General features: G+C 35.3%; 3 protein-coding genes across 4 annotated transcripts; 1 reads left to right on the top strand and 2 right to left on the bottom strand.

Moving 5' to 3' along the window:
• Nucleotides 1-953: 953 nt before the first annotated feature.
• On the bottom strand, nt 954-6980 carry LOC106169413 (transmembrane protein 184C). Its single transcript, XM_087007560.1, has 10 exons — nt 6574-6980; nt 6030-6066; nt 5557-5765; nt 5241-5315; nt 4687-4780; nt 3882-3994; nt 3333-3432; nt 2805-2979; nt 2032-2118; nt 954-1795 (listed from the first exon to the last, which is right to left on the bottom strand). The coding sequence occupies exons 1-10, from the start codon at nt 6828-6830 to the stop codon at nt 1305-1307; spliced, it is 1638 nt and encodes a 545-aa protein (XP_086863686.1). The 5' UTR covers nt 6831-6980; the 3' UTR covers nt 954-1304.
• A 128-nt stretch (nt 6981-7108) lies between these two features.
• Nucleotides 7109-11848, top strand: LOC106169408 (spartin-like). 2 transcript variants are annotated; one of them, XM_013548865.2, is made up of 8 exons: nt 7109-7278; nt 7633-7780; nt 7987-8621; nt 8868-9071; nt 9571-9765; nt 10090-10251; nt 10514-10604; nt 10862-11848. In XM_013548865.2, exons 2-8 carry the CDS (start codon nt 7680-7682, stop codon nt 11109-11111), a joined length of 1638 nt encoding a protein of 545 aa, XP_013404319.2. In that variant the 5' UTR covers nt 7109-7278; nt 7633-7679; the 3' UTR covers nt 11112-11848. The 2 variants fall into 2 exon arrangements, with proteins under 2 accessions (XP_013404319.2, XP_086863687.1); XM_087007561.1 differs by having other exon boundaries at nt 7152-7278; nt 7627-7780.
• Nucleotides 11849-12063: 215 nt separating this feature from the next.
• Nucleotides 12064-19195, bottom strand: LOC106169430 (lysosomal Pro-X carboxypeptidase). The gene is made up of 9 exons (XM_013548888.3): nt 19008-19195; nt 18582-18722; nt 18307-18408; nt 17962-18143; nt 17377-17534; nt 14857-15029; nt 14397-14564; nt 13536-13723; nt 12064-13108 (listed from the first exon to the last, which is right to left on the bottom strand). The coding sequence occupies exons 1-9, from the start codon at nt 19170-19172 to the stop codon at nt 12919-12921; spliced, it is 1467 nt and encodes a 488-aa protein (XP_013404342.2). The 5' UTR covers nt 19173-19195; the 3' UTR covers nt 12064-12918.
• Between the last annotated feature and the right edge of the window lie 19 nt (nt 19196-19214).

Raw genomic sequence — 19214 nt, 5'->3', positions numbered from 1 at the left:
GGTGCCATCAGTATCCTGTGAATTAAGAATTCCATTGATATCCTTTAAAAACGCCAGTCAACCTAATTGATTTTTAAAGACTGAAAGAGGCTGTGACGCGAAGAGAGCATGTTTCTCACCGATAGAGACAGCCAAAGGCTGGAATCTATAACGTTCCGTCCAAGATAACACAAAGTGGAAGTAATTACTCTAATGAATCGAAGTAATGTTTCTTAAGCATGCATAAAAGTTACACAAAAATGTTACTTTTAAAAACCAGACTTGAGTTTCAGACCGGCATTATTATATTGCGGCACGATAAACTCAAGAAACTGTATGCAGCCACTTGGAACGGTGTATCTTTAAATGCATTTGAATGACCAATACCGTTTAGAGTTTTTAAATTCCAAACTAATTGACTTAAAAGTTGAAAAAAAAAATACCGTGACTTGCAGATTCAACTCACACGCCAATTTCTACACCGATTGTCAAAATCCAAAAGGTGGAAAATGCTTATTCACATAAACTAATTAATGCTTTACGTGCAAGGCTGAATCTATCACAATACGCACGAGGCTAACGCAATTCCGATTGCACACTGTTATAGCAAATACAGAACAGAGCAAAGTGAAATTTAAATCCTTAAGAAATATAAAACTTCTGTAAAAATTATCGATTATCTTTAGTTTCTAGATCATACTGCATTTTAACCTCATCACAGGTAATTCAAGCAAAACAATTTATAATTCAAGAACGTGGAAGACTTTGGCGACATGATAAACTCTGTGACCGCTCTACGTTCATTTTGCATTTGGCTGATGATTTCTTTGGATGCAGTTAAGTAACAAACGCCATTAATACAATTGAAATAAACCCAAGCTAATCAAGTTGAACGACGGAAAAAGGCCGTGAGGCAAAGACCATGCAGACACGTAGTCTTCTACACTGGTGACCGGAGATAACAAGTAGGCATGTTCCAATTAAACAGAGCAAAGTGGTTTATTCAATTACTTAATCCAGTTTATTATGTGCATGGATGTTCTTTTGTTCGTGTATATGCGCCACATGAAATTCATCACAAAATGCACAAGAGGTTGTTAACAGGAAGCCGTAACATAGCTTTATTTATTTTGCGTAACCGTTGTCTTAATCTTTTTTTTTCACGACTGTATTTTGGAGTGGGTAGATACCTTAACAAGATGCAATTTCAAATTAAATTCAAATGTAATCAAAAAGGCTATCCGTGTATCCATGTGTTTACGAGTTTCTGGCACTTTTCGTGTTTTGTAAACTGAAATTTAATAAATATTAAACTATAAAAATAATTAAACAATAGGGGAAGTTTCTTCCTCATCCTTGCCTGCTTCAACGTTTACATCATTCACAGGAATGTCGGTCTTTGTAACAGCATTAACATTATCTGAATTAGCTTCCAAGTTGATCAAGTTATTCTCCGTTGTTTCTCGCGAATCATCCTCGGAAGAAAGAACGCCAGACACGATATCACGTAAATCACTATGTAAGGCAGTATTGGTCTCAAGTAAACCACAAGCTGGTCTAGTTTCATCAGTGCTACTGCTTAAAACGTGGTCCTGCTGTGGTGAGATGCCGCTGTTGTCCTGCTGCGTTTCCAGGATCGGGTCACTGGTTGTTCTCACTACATGTCCTTCTGAAAGGTTTTGATATTTCAACTGTCTGGAGTCTACACTTTCCCCAAAGTTCACATAATTGTTGAGGCTTGCTGTGGTACCGCTTTTCTGGTAGCTATCGTGTAAGTCTGACGCTGTGGCCGATGAGTCTCCAAGGTAACTGTGTCCTGTAATAAAAATGATTAATAATTTCAATAAGAGGAACTGGATGAAATTAAGTCATTACAATAAACATAAAGTTAACTCATTATTCTTCCCCTATTGACCGACTCGTTTCTTTCGTCGGGAAAATATTAGCCGATACATACATGCATACAAACGAAAAAAAAAACAAAAAAAAACAGCACACTAATATGATGATAACATTATTTAAGAATTAAAAAAAAACTAAAATAAACTTTACCATCATCCGTGTCTGATGATAAAAGAGGTGTCAATTCTGAAGTTTTACGTGCATGGCCCGGTCTAATGGTCCCTTTGACAGTTTTACCTGTAAAACAATGTACATACATACTCGTTAAGGAATTTATGTGAGTTGACAGACTGAATAGTATGAAAGCGTTACATACTGATCTACGGGCAGATAATGGTGCACAAGCCCAGCTTTCTAGAATTTTACCTTTTTTTCTTATACACTCAATGGTCAAATAGCAATGCCTTTTGTGCTATAATGCCTTGTTGCATCACCTTGGATTATAAAGAAAAACTCAGCTTTATACATCGTGCTTGTACTACTAATAAGTAATTAATTTTCTTGTTGTATTGAAATGCAGCGATTTCTCATTGTTTTAACATGATATTTATTGCAGATCATGAAGTATAAAACTTTTGTCATTTAGGGTACTACAAAACTTTTCAGCAAATTAAATATGTTTAAATGACTACCATCACCTTAGGTTTTTTTAATATAAAACTTGAAAAAACAATTTAAAGAAACACAAAGGTTTCACAATAAAAGGTCCACATTTTCAGAAAAAGACCCCACCCCCTTGAAAATTCTGGCTACGATCCTGCACTCTGTACATACATACAAGATAAATCGAGCCAAAAGTCTACAAAGGGATCTCTCACTCTTGCTCTTTCTTCTCCCATCTCCATTTAAAACCTGGCCTGTGTTAGTTTTATCAGGGAAGTATATTCGATATATTCCCTGGTTTTATTACTAAGTGTGCTTACCAACATGCCTGACGTGTTCTACCACATCATCCCTGAGATCTGACACATTGAACATGTTCATAAAAGACACACAGCATGGCACTGGCTCAACTGCCGTGTTCACAAATGGTCCATGGGGGAAGGAATAGTAGTGAGCCACAGCAGCAATAAACATCTCTATACAAATGCAGAAATCCTAAAAGAAGTAGCATTTTTCATAAAGTGATTTTTATGCCAATATGTTACAGCAGTTTTATAGCTCACACATACTTCGTATATTACGAGTACCATATGATTATAGTATATGACAAGACACATTTTTAAATTTTTCATTCTGAAGCTTACAAGCAGTCATTTAAGCTTCTGAAATATTCTTAACCACAAATATTTATGAAATGTTTATCTTTCAGATAAAATTTTTTATCAAAATCAATCAGCACTTGTTCCTTTACCAATTATAAACATTTACCTTTTTAATTAGCTGGGCATCATTCAATAGTTTTAACAATTTCAGAAAGGTTTTTGTTCATTCTGATAGTTTCTACACACCTGAATACTTGAGGCCACTGTCTTTGTAGTGTACATCTGCCAGGTGTTGTCCTGAGTTATCACACCTGCAGCCTCCAGAATAGCAATCAAGACTGCTTGCCTGGAATATACATGTAACATGTAAAGATTATTTATATAAGTCAATGTCAATAATTTAAATCCAGGCACATTGGGAATCTACCTAGCTACAGAATTAATTGACTTAATAAAATAAAGATAGCAATAAATGTACATTGATGATCAATTTTCACTAAAATTAATACTAAATTTTGTACATACATTAAGCCCAGCAGTATAGCTTATTGGAGGTATAAACTTTTATTTTATGTTGGCAAGTCACGGTTTGTTGAGTATATATTAGCATGACAGAGGTATAAAAATTCAACTTTACTGGCAAGCATAACAAAAAATATTTAAAAACAATCATACAAGTTTACAACACCCAGTAAAATTATCCCGATGGCATATTTGTTCTTTTCAACCATGTTGGAATTTTATGAGGCTACTGGTTCTCCTTCAGTAGATAAGAAATATGAGTGGCCTACATACCAGAAAGAGAAGAAAACAACAAATTTCACACAGAGGAACTTGGATATAGGCTTCAAGGGCTTTAGCTCTTCCTTCATGACATGGTAGAATAACACAAGGCAGTACATGGCCCACTAGAAGATAATTAAAAATATACTAATATAAATTTTATGCTGGTGACCAATTATCAAACAAGACACCACCCAATCCTGAGAACTTAAAAGCTGACAATAAATCACATGACTGTTAATATAAGCCAGTTAAGTTAAAATGACTAAAAGCATGATCATGGTTTCAGATTTTATCTATCTAGATCACCGGCCATACACTTCAGGCAGGTTACGCCATGAAACATTAGTGGTCAGCTAAGTCCCAAGACTAAAAGTTCATTGTCACCATTCTAGATAGATTTATTCCAGGCCCGTAGCCAGCAATTTCAAAAGGGGGGTTTGTTTTCTGAAAAAGTGGACCTTTTTCCATAAAAACATCATGTACCTAGATCAAATTTTACCCAGAGTGGACCTTTTCCCAGGAAAAGGGGTGGTTCTTTCGAACCCCCCGAACCCCCCCTGGCTACGGGCCTGTATTCCATACATACATACATACATACATACATACATACATATATATGATTAACAATGTCAAAACCATACATATCAATTCATAACATAATATAGTGCAATTTATTATACTGCAATTTTGACAAGACATATGGAGAGAAAACATATTTTTAAGACAAGACAAACTGGCTAATTCAGAAACAATATACTATGGCAATATTCATATCTTTAGACTTTAGGTGGAATTATGCAAAAGAGTTACTTACAATCTGGGACACATTATTTATCACTACTATGTAGGTCCATGCATTCTTGAAGCTGAAGTGGCCTTCGTCATAAACTCCTGCCAGAGCACAGATTCTAAAAGTGTTATAAAAATAACAATGTACACTTAGCTGTGAAATCTCATCTTAGCAGAATATCTGTTTCAGTCAAGTGAATTTTGTTCATCCACATGTCCTTTCCAGAATATCTCAGTTAGAGTGAGGAGTTGTACACAACTCTCTGGTTGAAGCTACCACTTTTCACAATTCATTGATAGCATAATTTTAAATTAAACGAACTAAATCTGTAAAATTTCATAATCATCATAAATTAAAATATTACAATCCACATTCCATTCAACTACTCAATTATCATTATTAAATGATATCTTTTGTTTATAAACTTATAAAGCATGGATCATCCAATTTGCAGTGTCATATTTGCCTCGACTCTCAGTAGACATAAGCTTATATATTTCAGATATATTCTAAGAATGCTGATATTTCATAACTTAATGACATGAATATTTTGACCAGAGGAATCAAGGTTTACTTACAAAGCTATGATGGTTGTAATAGGTCTGATGACTGTATACTGCAATGCTCCATGTTTACAATGGGTTAAGAATTTTCTGAAATTAAATCATGATGAATTTGCTTTTTTGAAACACACTAATAAAGGTTGGACATGAATCAATTTACAATCTTAATTTTGAAAACATTTCAAGGTAATTCATTGATTATTTTTCATACAAGTTAATTAACTTTTAAGTGCAATTGCCCATTGGCAATCTTCTCTCAGTTATTAAAAAATTTTTTTTCAGAATCAGTTCTTCTAATTACTTTAAAAGGGTAAAACACTGGTATACTAACTCCCCACTCTCCCATGAAGGCAGACAGCAGAATGGAATAATGTGTTTAACACTTGACTGTTTCAACTCCAGATGATGCTCTAGCCTTGAGAATTCAGATCGAAGAAAACTCATGAGATAGGCAAAGAAGTTGTAGATGACATAAGCTTCATAGCATTCACGGAGTGTGTCTAAATAGATTGCTTCATCTGGGAATCTCAGTGCAAACCACTGAAAATAATATATTTTACACTTACAGGTATCATATTATCATCTCATATTTGATACTATAAAAGTTTTAATTTACTAAATAGATCTAACAGCCTTCATGGTAAAACAAGTAAGAAAAAGGAAAATATGTCATACATTTTTATGATTATGGTGCCCAAAAATCCAACTTCCAAATGGGTTGATATTTCATTTTGACAAAATCATATGTTCGGAACTTCAGATTTTTTTATTTTTATTTTATTTTAGCAAAATACCAGTACTTACAGCATTCAATGCGTAAATAGGAACCATCCATAAAATTCTAAAAAAAGATATAGTATATATAGATTACAACAGATTATAACCGAATTATCAAAAACAATAATCAAACTACCTTAACAAACTTTTAAGTTTAAAACTTTTTTATGTTTAAAGTTTAATTTAATTTAGGGTATTTTCACTTGGTTCTAATTTCAAATAAAAATAACCTCAGTAAAAATATAGATTTCACAGCCTAAAATAGAACTTATTCTCTAGATAATCAGGGGCGGATTTAGGCCGTCTTCTGGGTCTTCCGGAAGACGATCAGATTTTCAAGTTTACATTGACGTGTATCGTATGTTTTTTGTCAAACGGTCAAAATGGTGCATGGATCAACAAAGATAACTCGGAAGACTGTCAGAAAATATCTCTAGATCCGCCCCTGATAATAGCTATACTGTGAGTAGATTTCGCTTACCCTTTTTAAAAATTATTATTATTATTATAGTTTATCAATTGTTTTAATAGGATTTATTCAATGTACACAAAACAACACTACGGTACCTACCTAATGATGTATCTCTGTAGAAAAGGCTGAGTATAGTTAACTAAATGCTGGAGTATCCCCCACAGGGAGATGGGTATTGCCATCATGACAAAGAGTCCGCCTACAAACCAGGCCTGCAAATGCAACTGAACCCCATTCTTCTGGAGTTCCCAGACACATAAGGGGAGAGCTATCACTAGAACAAGAAAATAAATGGACATCACCAACGGTCGAATCCAATTTCGCCATCCTCCTGTCCATTCTGGCCTCCAGCCCATAACTGATTAAGACCCGTAGTCAAGCTATCAGTAAATGCTGGTAGATCACATCTTCCCCTTGATTTATAACTTTTTATTTACAAGTGCCACAGAGTCACAAGTTTTATGTTTTGAGCAAAACTATGATAAGAATTATCCCGGATATTTTAGTCCATTATTATTGCACGTATTTTATCATAGTAGACAATATATGAAGTTTTACATAAATAAACAAAATGCACATGGTTTCTGACAAGATATATATTTTATAAGTATTTTGCAACTAGTATTTTGCAGGGAAAATGATATCCAATTACGCTTTATTTCGTATGAACCCAAGATAAGCTACATCCGCCAATGGCTCTGATTGCCAAAGTGACATGAGTAATCGCATGAAGACCTTGGCTCACTCCTTAATGTGTACTTCTTCTACTTAAAGATAAGCATATGTTGAGACTGGATTGAAAAGGTAATACCTTTGTCGTTAAAATGAGTTGCTTTTCGTGCTTAGACTAAATAACATTATCTTTGAAAAGTTTGATCAACGTTAAGGCTAACGTTATTTTCCTTTTCCGTTTTAACAGAATGAAACGGCGCAGTTAACGTTGTAATGGGTTAAGCATCTTCAGAATCTAACTGAGAATTTATTTAACAGGAGATTTTAACGAGCAAGTTACTAACATTAGTAGAATAATCTGACTATTCTTAGCACTTTTTCACAAATATCTGTTTAACGTTATTGGCTTCGATCAACATGTGTCAAATGAGACATAACGTTACGTGTACGTAGTCTACATGTATTAATGTCAAACGTTATTTTCAGTGCATGGTTTGAAAGCAATGTCTGACTAGAACTTTGAAATATCTCAGATGGAGTGTACCCCAGGAAGATCCCGCCCTCCTAGGCCCCCTCCTATGGCACCTCAGACCACTGTTGCTCTGGTACAGGAGAAGATAAAGAAAGTGAAACGGTATGGCAGGCTCCCTAAATTAACTTTAAAGTAAAACCGTCATCTCTGTGTCATTTTGTTGTTTTAAGGCGTTAACTTATGTTTATTGTTGTTAGGATTTTTGAATGTCAAGCCTCAAAAGAAATGGGACAACTAAGCTTAAAGGAAATGAACATCTTTAACTTATTTTATCTTTGAACCCTTTATCAAGTATTTCATTGTTACAGATACCACAATGAAGCATTTCAACAAATCAACAAAGCACTTACATATGATGAACAAGGACAAAAAGACCAGGCTTTACAGCTGTACACCCGGGGCTGCCAGTATTTGGACAGGGCACTGTCCATACAGTGTGATGGAACTGGAGATGAGTTTGAAGATGTCAAACAGCTGAAACAAAAAATGGAAAAAACAAAGATTCAGATAAACAGTAGGATTGAAGCTTTGAAAGAGGATGAGGCTGTGGCCATGGCTATAGATGACCCACCCCCATCTTACCAAGCTTCCATGTTTGGTGCTTCTCAGGATGAATTTGAGGCTCTTGGTGATAGTATAATGGCAAATGAAAATGGTGAACCATCACTGGAAACCAATGCTGAAGCTGTATACTCAATTCCAGAGGGTGTTCAAATATACTGGATAACTCCCCAGGGTTATGTCAGTGCCCCCTCCTACCCAGCAGCCTTACATATATTTAAGTTTAAAGAACAGGAGCCCCAAGGTGCAAGCAGCATACCCCGTCCTGAGGGTTTCCTTAAGGTGGGAGATTGGGTGTACCCTCTTCAGCCAGGGAGATCCCCAGTTCTTCATGCCAGGAACGGGGCATATATGTTTCCAGATGTTCTCTCAGCTCAAGAGGGTAGGTACAAGTGTTTTATTTTTCAATGATTTTTTAGTATTAATAAAAATATGATGAATGTTCCAAACTTTAATATATTTATATGTCATTTTTACTAAGGGAACTTTCATGAAATTATGAAAAGAAATAGGAGAGAAACCTATGGGCCTGAACCTGGCTTGAATTCCAAGAAGAATGTAATATTGAACAATTGGTGTATGTCATTAATGGGACTGTGAATATTGCTGTAGTCTGTTTTGTTTTCAGGATCAGCTGTAGGACTAATGTTGCCCCCAGACTTGCCAACCTCAGAGAGGGAAAATTTTGAAGGGATTCTCCACTCCCTGACTGCCTTGCAAGAGGAGCCCCTTCCCACTGAGAGACCAGAGCCCCCTAGTGAGGCCCCTAGGGAGCCAGGAATAATTGAGGAAGACAGAACAAGTGCAAAAATATCTAGAGGACTGGTCACAGGTAATTCCATCCATTCACAATAACAGAAAAATATTGTCAGTGTTAATTGATGTATTATGGTAGACACTTTGAGTAAAAAAAAATATGTAATGCCTTGAAACTTCCCATAATACATTACTTGTCCCAGCATACACGAGTTCATTTCAAAAACTAGGGGCTTAAGGTTAATGTCATTACTTTTCACTGACAATCAACTTCACATTTCCCATTTATTCAGAATAATTGTATATTAAGGTGTTTATTCCAGCTGGTTTATTTCATCAAATGTAATTTTAATTCAAGTTTTTGGTCAGTTAATGCAAACTTGTGAGACTCCTTGTTTTACTGTTTTTTTCTTCCTCAGCTGTCAGTTCTAAATGTCATTAAAAAATATGTTAAAATTGCCAGATTTAAATATTTTTATCAAGTACATTTAAATCATTCAATGGTTATCACTCAAAAAGCTTTGTGTTTGGTTTCACTGAAAGGGCTTCTTTTAAGAAACATTGAAATGTTGCAGCTGCAGAATGGGTGTCCTGGGGGTTAGGAAAAGCTTCAGAGAAAGGGGGAGAACTTCTGAAGATGGGTGCAGTCAAGATGAAGGAGCATTTGAAACCAGAAGAACAACAACCAAATGTAGATCCCCGTGTACAAAAAGGGTTGGTGTATGCCAGGAAAGGGACTGGGGTGGCTGTCAAAGTCAGTGGATTTCTTGGTGAGTGTCATGGAATGCTGATAGACTGGTATATGCTTAAGATGTGTTTTTTGATAAGAAAATCTTCAAAGTGAATATTGATATCAGTATTGAGTTATGGCTTAAACAATTTCAATCATTGTGTTTAGTTTTTTATTATCTTTTAGGATATTATAAACAAAATGGCTATGTATTCTGGCTAAGACTGACAAAGTTAAATTTATATAAGATTTAAAAGTGTAAAATTTGTATGAGATTTAAAAGCGAATTTATTGCCATCCTAATTTTGCCATTTTGAGTCATTAAACATCACATGTAAAGACAATTCCATATTGTCATTTACAGTGAATAAACTTGGTGAGGCCACCATGTTGTTAGGCCGACAGCTGGCACCACACATAAAGAAACATGGCACCCGACTGTTACCCAAGGAGTTAAAGGATAGTGACCAGGAGGGAAGATCGAAGATTGACGATGTGCTTGAAGTGGCAGGAGGGGGCTTAAAAGGCAAGTTTGAATGAAAATTGGATTATGTGTCACTGATTAGCTGGTGTTTGGCAGTACACTAATTTAGTGTCCAAGAGTAGTCGTTATTTTTACTTTATGTAAAGTAAGAATTATTGGGTTTCTGCTTCAGTCTCTCACATCTGTTGAGCTTTTAGGTAGGAAGAAGTGAAGTTTTTTTTTTAAGTTAGTGTCATTTCTTTGAGTTTGCTGAAAACTGTTAAAGTAAGCTACACGTTATCTTTAAATAACTCTTTATATTTAGGTTTAGGAACAGTGTACAATGGATTAGAAGTTGCAGCCAAAGCTCTTGGAAAAAGCATTGCTACACAGACAGTCGATGTTGTTCAGCACAAGTAAGTTTACTTGTCAGTCTTTTCAGTATTTGCTCTTATATGCTTTCTTGGTATACATTTAAATAGCATCAGTCTCTGACCAAAATTATATTTTCTGTTTTTTGTATGCAATCGACCTTCAATAAATATGTGTCAAAGTCAGTTACACAAACTTCCAAAAATTTACAGTCATCACAAATAAACATCTAGGCATGTGAAAACAACAAAAAACTAGCTTTTTATAAGTATTTTTAATGAATTGACTGTGATAATTTTAGATATGGTGAGCAAGTTGGCAGTGCCACAGAGCATTCTTTGTACACAGCAGGCCACATTGTCATGACTGGATACAATGTCAAGGAAATGGGCATCAAAGCAATAGCCAAGAGAGCTGCCAAAGATACTGGAAAGGCTGTTTTAGAAGATTACAAAACAGCCAAGGTTGCTAAAGAGAATGGCACACATACTGTCACAATGTCGGAATTAAAAAAGCCACCTCGTCCTCCTCCACCTGATGGACCAAAATGACACCTTTTTTTGCATGCAGTTAAACAAATCCTATGTACAATCAGAATTGGATCCAGGGACTTTATTTATTTATTTATTTATTTATTTATTTCAAATGCTATTCATAGATACAGTGGAAGATGTTTTGCTACTCTGGGCCCCCTTTTACTAAAAGCCTGTGTCAACTTGATATACATATAATGGCATAAAGTAAATTCTTTTATCATATTTAAGATATGTGCTATTTGAGGCATTTGTCAGTTTAATATTTTAAGTTATTTTAACATATTTGAGATATGTTTTTTTAGATATATACCAGTTAAAGTTTAGTGTCATTGTTCTGTGATAACAGCTGAGATTGTTATTTATGGGATGTTTTAGTGGAAATAAAATGATAATGTATCTCATTCCTGATGATGTTAGTATATTTACATGTAGGACTGCACCCAATAAAAAAATCCCTTAAATTGTAAAAAGTTTGTGATTAAATTGCATTGACTTGTGGTTTAAGTGCAATAATTATTTTTATAATAGTAGAAGTAATGTCAGTGCTTACACATTGTGCTCTTTATATTACAGGTCTTGAAATATCCACGTTTTTCTTCAAAGTGTCAAATGCCTAGGATAGTGCTGTGTCATTGTTACATTTGTTTACCTTTGATTTAGTATAGTCATTTTGGTGGTACATGTAGTGGGAATCAACATACTATGCAGTATAAATACTTTTCTGTTAATACAATGAATATGCATTCCTCCTATTAGTTGTTTGATTCAATGCTTTTGTTTTTGTTACATCAAGTGATAACAACTAAAATATACATTATTATCAATTGATTACAAGGCACATTTTTACATCTTGTCATTTGGAGTGTTGTTAACAGTTTTGACTTGACAATTATTCAAAATGTGTTAGGTATTCAACACAATTATGCCTGGATCTACCTTTGTTGAATAATATAATAACAACGAAGAATTTCAACTTATTTTTATTAGAATGATATTGCATGATAAATATTTATTTTAATATGGAAAAATTAGATTTATTGATACTTAGACTTTGTTGCTCAGCAACAAGGCAATTGCCTTACTTAATCATTAAGTATTATAGACCTACTTTTGTGTTGGACAATTGAAAGACATGCACACAGATCACTCTTTCATTTTGCATAGTTTGATATAAAATACAGAGTATTTTAATACTCTTTAAAAGAACAATACAAATAATGTGCTTAATCCAACAATGAATGTGTAACAATGATTATGTAATATTGAGTATAGAGTGTAAAACCTTGAAACTCTGTATTTGTTTGGTTAGAAAAAATCACCAATAAGTACATAAGTATTCATTGGGCTCTTCCACATTCTTTTATGAAATGTTAAGAATTCATATTGGTTATTCTACCTTTTTGCTCTCAAAATATTACAAAAAAAAAAAAAATGCTGTTCAATCTGTTATACTTTAACATACTGAGCAATGTATCAGCTGTTTAAAATGGTCATGGAAAGTATATGACAGAATGTCTACAAAAAACTAAAACTTATGTTAAATCAAGACTGCTCTATGAGTATCTGCTCTTGTGACTAAGTTGTAAAGTTACATAACCACAAGATTAACTTCCCATATCAATTACAGTAAAAAATGTGCAGATTTTGTTTCTATGAATGAATCAGCTGTAGTGACTAAAACTTAGTTTTCCTGGTCTGACTCAATGCAAGTCCACCAGCAAAATCCTGCATGCAATGACTTCTCAAATACAACCATTTTGGCACATTAATTGAAACAAATCAATTTTTATGGCATCTAGGATGTACTTGTACATGTAGTGCATCACCCTTGCACCCACTTCTTAATAATGCCCATCTCCTGTCGCCTGGCCTTTATGACTGACTGAGGGTCCTGAGGATTGCTTCCCCTGAGGTCCAGATGGTGAGCCCCCTCCTCTATGATGATGGCTATGAGGGAGTCTGAGAGGGACGTTGTGACACCCCCACCTGACCATGGGTCTAATCGACCATTGCTGTGAAGCAAATCGTGAACAAAAAGTGAACAGGTGTGAAAAAGAGGGAATGGCATGTATACAGATATCAATATTACTCTGCACATTTAATCTATCTAACATTTTAATAGGGTGAAGACTGCCAGACATTCAGTTGAAATGAAAGTATACACAATTTTTTAAACTCAACAATGTATGTCAGTCATGTAACATTGTGTCACTTTAAGTACAGAAACAGATTTAAAATTTGTCGATGTAATAAACGTGTATAAACTTAAACTTGATAATTAAATGATTAGATGACACCTTAGATAAAATCCCATTTTTTACAGTTACTTAAATTCAAAATTCTATTACAATCTTTAAATGTACTTGTGCAAAATCATTCAACTGGGAGATAAAATCGAAAGTTCAAAAATATGTAAGACTTTGAAGTACTAACGTTTACCTGAAAATGATATTGGAAGCGCTAGTAATATTCTTTCCTCCATACTGGGTCTTTATCCATTGGGGCCTTGGCACCACACCAAACTGTTTTTTACAGCCCTTGGCAAAGGCATTAAAGTCCCAGGGCTGAGGCTCAAACATGTCATGTACACCATCAGTACACAATGGCATCACCATCTCAGAGCAAGCCTGAAATATATAAAGTCTGAAATATATAGGAAATATGCCCAAGGATGGAAGTTATATGTGCAGCCTTAAAATTACCCTCATGTGTAAGAATGGGCACGTGTTGTTCTGCAACAGCTTGTCAATACATCAGTGTCTTGGTAATATAAGTAAAAAGTATTTGGCATATCAGGAAGGTAGAAGTTGTGTGTAGGCTTATGTTATATTTCTTTGCTTCCTGCACTTAGTCTCGGTGCAGAGGAAAAAGGACATAAGGAATAATGATATCAGAAAATTCTTCACTGCCTGTTGAAACTACTAATCTGCATGAATAATTTTGACAGAGACCACCAGACAGGGCTGAAATAGAGCAAAAAAAAAAAAAAATGCCACATCTATTTTAGACATCAACATTAATGTAGTAACATAGTAGTCTAAAATACAGATTGTCTATAAGATTACCCAGAGATTTGCAGTCTACTGGAAACCCAATTCTATATCAGCAATGCTTTGTTGTTATCAATAGCTAATATGGTGTTAGAGAGAGCACACTTGGTCACAACTGTGCTCTCTCTCAACAGTCAGTGGCAGTGCTCCAAAACATATGGGGTGATGTTAGAGGGAAGTCGTGGATGTTTTATTTTGAGAAAAAGGACTGAATATCTGTTTTTTTTCTGTTTACTTACAAATTTCTTACCTGGAAGTTCCAGCCCTGATCTCCCAGGTCAGCAGTTCCTTGCTGTGAGATATTGAAGCACTTAGCCTGCCCTGTGTAGTTATAGTACACTCCTACTGCTGTTGAAATACCTGAGAGAAGATGAAGATCTGAGGACTTGGTAAGATTAACTAAATGACTGCAAGCAACCTGAATGAAAAGAATAATCAAATTGAGAAGTAAGAAATGTATAAGAAATGGCATGAATAGACTTTTTAAAGATTAATAAAAAAAATTACTTGAACAAATTAGAAAAACTGCAGTCAATTCCCTAGTTCTGGAGAATACAGCAGACACTGAAAAATCTACAATAATTCAACAAATCCTTGCATCTCAACACCAACCTTAACACCAATTTTTTCTTTCCTTTTTTTTTTTTTTTTTTTTTTTTTTGAGGTATGAAATGGAACAGATATTTCAACCTAATGATTTTATACGATACCTTGATAGGCCAAGCTGGCAATGGTTCGAGAAAACTAGCTTGGTAAGGGTAGTCCACCATAGCCAGGTTTCCCCAGGTCTCTGACAGCCAAGCTTTCATGGCATTCACATCGGCTGTGGTCTTAAGTGGCTTACATAGGTGGAATGTCTCACTGAGGGTCTTTCTTCCAGCATCTGAGAAAAAAAAATTATAAATTCAACCTCATCGGCTAATATTTTAGTAAAAAAGAAAGTGAGAAAGTGAAAAAGTTGTTAAAAAAATATTAGCAACTGAGAGAGAGAGAGAGAGAGAGAGAGAGAGAGATCATATGTATGTGTGCAAAATAAGCCAAGCAAAATCAACTAAGTTTATACCATGATTGTATAATTTTTTCATTTACGGACTCGATCATCAGAAAATTGGCTAAGGAAAAAAAAAACATCTTTTGAATCATTTTCAAATAAACTACATACATACTAGAGGATCAGAGAGGCGATACCGCCTCCGAATATTGTACCACCAGCTGGGGTAAGCGCGATCGTATAGACCCCCACACACACAAAAAAGGGACACCACCACCAGTCTTGTGCTTGACAAGCTGTAAAAAATGCAATCAATAAGAATTCTCAAAATATGCAAAAAAATATATATAACTAAAAATGGTACAATCAAAGTTCAGTTCATAGTAAGGTAGGTCAAAGGTCAATTTCAAGGTCACAGTAAATTTCCAGTATATGACTTCCTATTCAAGTTCAATAGCAACTATGGACCTATCTCTGCCAGTTTTAGAGATAAAAGAGAACCAAAATTTGTAAACTTCAATTCATGATGAAAAGTAGGCCAAAGGTCAATTTCAAGGTCACACTTAGATTGCCTCTAATGACTTCTATTCAATTTCAATAGTTACTATAGGCATATTTATGCCAGTTTTGGAGATAAAAGGGAACCAAAATTTGCAATGTTAAGTTCATGGTAAAAAGTAGGTCAAAAGTCAATTTTAAGGTCACAGTAAATTGACTCTAATGACTTCCTATTCAAGTTCAATAGTAACTATGGATCTATCTCTGCCAGTTTTGGAGATAAAAAGGAACAAAATTTGCAAAGTTCAATTCATTATGAAAAGTAGGTCAAAGGTCAATTTCAAGGTCACATTTAGATTGCCAGTATATGACTTCCTATTCAAGTTCAATAATAACTATGGACCTATCTCTGCTAGTTTTGGAGATAAAAGGGAACAAAATTTGTAAACTTCAATTCATGATGAAAAGTAGGCCAAAGGTCATTTTCAAGGTCACACTTAGATTGCCTCTAATGACTTCTATTCAAGTTCAATAGTTACTATGGGCGTATTTTGCCAGTTTTAGAAATAAAAGGGAACCAATATTTGCAATGTTAAGTTCATGGTAAAAAGTAGGTCAAAGGTCAATTTCAAGGTCACATTTAGATTACCAGTATATGATTTCCTATTCACTTTCAATAGTAACTATGGACCTATCTCTGCCAGTTTTGGAGATATAAGGGACTAAATGTTATAATTTTGGAGTTACAATAATGTGCCATAAATTTCGTACAGAAAAAATTAATTAAAATAAAGAAAAGGTCATTTTGGTCAAAATTCTGAAATGGGAGGTGCTCTGAAGTTCCAGGTGTTCAAATTTGCTGAAATAATGTCATTTTTGACCACAAGTTGTCTGCCTCGCCAAGCCTTATGTTTTATTTTTCTGGAGTTCAAAATTTATTATCCATTACCGTACTGCACATTTTGCTTTCACCACCAATATGTACTTTTTGATATAGCGTAACTCGAAAACCGTATGGAATACAAAAAACGGAGACCACCTCCAGTGTTGGGCTTTACATGCTCTACAAAATGCAAAAAAGAATGGGTCTCTAGCATTAACGGTTCCCGAATTAGAGACAGTTTTCAGTTTAGGTATCTTATGGCCGCTACTCCCATGAAAATGCACCGATTGACCCCAAATTCATGGAGATGAAAGATGACCTGAAGGGTAACACTTTCCAATAATATTATTGGTTAAGTCTGTGTGGTGTCTGAATAACAGGGCAAATAATTTTTTTTTCATAAAAAAATTCGTTTTTTTGAAAATTTTGGCCCGTTTGACCTTGAAATAAAGGTCAAAGGTCAAATCCAAGGGTACATTTGAAATCTACACATATGACTTTTGGAAAGCCGTCTGTAGAAATTTTTCCCATAATTCCTTCCGTAGGGTAGATAATTAGCATTTAATTTTGCCATTTTTAGACAAGGGTGCATTGCAATGAGTGCCACACCTAGACCCCAATACCGACAAAGCCCAAATTTTACGTGGAACGAGTTGAGATTATAGGTGACCTAAATCCAAGAGATGGGTACGGAGGCCATTACCGTCTAGGAGGAGAAGCGGTAACGGTAGCCGTCCGGCGGAGCCGCAGGAGCTGGCAGAGCCGGCGGAACGATCCGGACGGGACTAAAACCATGTGTACCGCCAGCGCTAATGCTGGTGGTACAATAATGAAAGAATATGTCCAACTCTGACTTACCTGTCTGGCCAAGATTTGTAATTGCCTTCCAAGAAGCCCTGATGGTATCTGCACAGCCTGGACCGGACATAGCATAGTCCTTGGATACAATCTGGTAAAAAACTTCACAAGGCGTCTCACCAGGAAACTGCCATATGGGTGCAGAAGCAGCTAGAGCACTGAAGAAGTTTTAACACAAAAGGAATAAAGAAAGGAAATCCTATGGCATATGGGATGATATTTTGTAGCAATAATGCAAGTGTGAAAATATGAAGGGAGGTTGAATTTTTTCAACTTACGAAAAGTTATCATATATCATTCTGAGAAAAGAACACATCTATTTTTGGGCATTCACTTACTTGAAACCAGAAAAAGATTTAGAAAATTAATCAGAGTCTGAAAAACAGGCTACTAGGACAATAAAGTTGCACAATCCTGAAACATCATAATATAAAGTTGTATGAATGATGCATGACTAACTACAATGTGATTTTTCTTATCTCTTGATACCTTTAAGTCAAAATATTTTTCTAAAATATTTAAGAAATCAATGACCAGTGCCATACCTCAGTACAAGCTGTAAAAACCCCACAATAAACAACCTACCCTACAACAACACTTGGATACTTCATCCTGAACCATGCTGCCAGCATGCCCCCATATGAGCCTCCAAATGCCACCACTGGGCTATTCTCTGCTCCAGGTATGGTGGACTTCATGTGATTGATGAGTAATGCATAGTCTGCTAATGCTTGTTCAGAGGTAAGATATCCTAGGTGCTGAACATCCTGGGTAAATAAAATTAAATCTGTGCGCATAATAAATAACGCTAAAAAGTAGCAATAATATGAAAGGATGGATAGACGGATGAGGGGTGGATAGAAAGATGGATATTTGGCTTAAACAATTTATTGTAAGTTTATAAATAACATTCGGTGCTAGTTACCCTACCTTATAGGATTCTGCGCCATATGGCATTGAGGTTCCATAATATCTGTGCTCTGCAAACACAAGCATTGCTTTAAACTTTGGAGCAATGTCCCACATAAAGCCCTGAAGAACAACAATATTCCATTACATCATTACATACGCAAAGCTGCAAATCCAGATTTTAAAACCTGATTGCTTCTATGTACATATCTTCACAAAAATATTATATATATTAACATTAACATCAAAAACCCTGTAATAAAACATCTAAAATAGGCAATTGCCCTGGAACTCACTGTGTTATTGCAGAACCAGGTGATGTCTCCCTCGTTTCCTGTGTAGAAGAAGATGGGCCCACCCTTCTGGTCCCAAAACTGATCTGCCACCAGGTATCTCATCATGTATGTGTCATCATTGGTGAAACTGAAGTGATCAACCTGAAAATATAAGCTGCTAGATAAGCCAACATAAACGAACTACTAGTGTAGTAAAACATAATAAACTTTTTTAAAAATACAGATACATATTTGCACAGTCACCAACTTCACTTCCAAAACTAAAATTTTGGTCAGCAGTTGTAACAGCAGTCCTCCAACTTCTGGTTTTCGCTTATCATATACAAAAGAATCAAAAACAAAATATAGAAAATGCTACTGTAATCGTTGCAATTCTTGCAGCCGTAAGCGGCATATAACAGCGTAATCAACGTAACAATTATGTACCTTTGTCTTTATGTACAAAGTCCTGTAAGTGCCTGGTGACAAAATACTCTTAGTACGCGAATACAAGTTACTGCGATGAAATCCTATGCCATTTGCACTATCAAAAACTAAAGCACACAGTGTTAAAACAGCGAGCAGCATTTTCTTGCCAACGGGCAGCGCCATTTTGATTCTCGTGATTTGTCACATGATAGACCACCTGACTCC

The sequence above is a fragment of the Lingula anatina genome, chromosome 3, assembly GCF_051362555.1.
Source record: "Lingula anatina isolate TDL-2025a chromosome 3, LinAna3.0, whole genome shotgun sequence".
Classification (NCBI taxonomy): domain Eukaryota; kingdom Metazoa; phylum Brachiopoda; class Lingulata; order Lingulida; family Lingulidae; genus Lingula; species Lingula anatina.
This window is presented reverse-complemented; position numbering and strand designations above follow the sequence as displayed.

Coding starts and splice junctions, on each gene's coding strand:
- LOC106169413 (XM_087007560.1), bottom strand. CDS start 6,830: ATGGGCTGGAGGCCAGAATGGACAGGAGGATGGCGAAATTGGATTCGA. Junction 3,995..4,686: donor TAAATAATGTGTCCCAGATT/GTAAGTAACTCT, acceptor ATTATCTTCTAG/TGGGCCATGTACTGCCTTGT. Junction 2,119..2,804: donor AGAACACGTCAGGCATGTTG/GTAAGCACACTT, acceptor ATTGTTTTACAG/GTAAAACTGTCAAAGGGACC.
- LOC106169408 (XM_013548865.2), top strand. CDS start 7,680: ATGGAGTGTACCCCAGGAAGATCCCGCCCTCCTAGGCCCCCTCCTATG. Junction 9,766..10,089: donor CAAAGTCAGTGGATTTCTTG/GTGAGTGTCATG, acceptor TGTCATTTACAG/TGAATAAACTTGGTGAGGCC. Junction 10,252..10,513: donor GGCAGGAGGGGGCTTAAAAG/GCAAGTTTGAAT, acceptor CTTTATATTTAG/GTTTAGGAACAGTGTACAAT.
- LOC106169430 (XM_013548888.3), bottom strand. CDS start 19,172: ATGGCGCTGCCCGTTGGCAAGAAAATGCTGCTCGCTGTTTTAACACTG. Junction 18,144..18,306: donor ATGGCGCAGAATCCTATAAG/GTAGGGTAACTA, acceptor TTATTTACCCAG/GATGTTCAGCACCTAGGATA. Junction 13,724..14,396: donor ATCAGGGCTGGAACTTCCAG/GTAAGAAATTTG, acceptor TATATATTTCAG/GCTTGCTCTGAGATGGTGAT.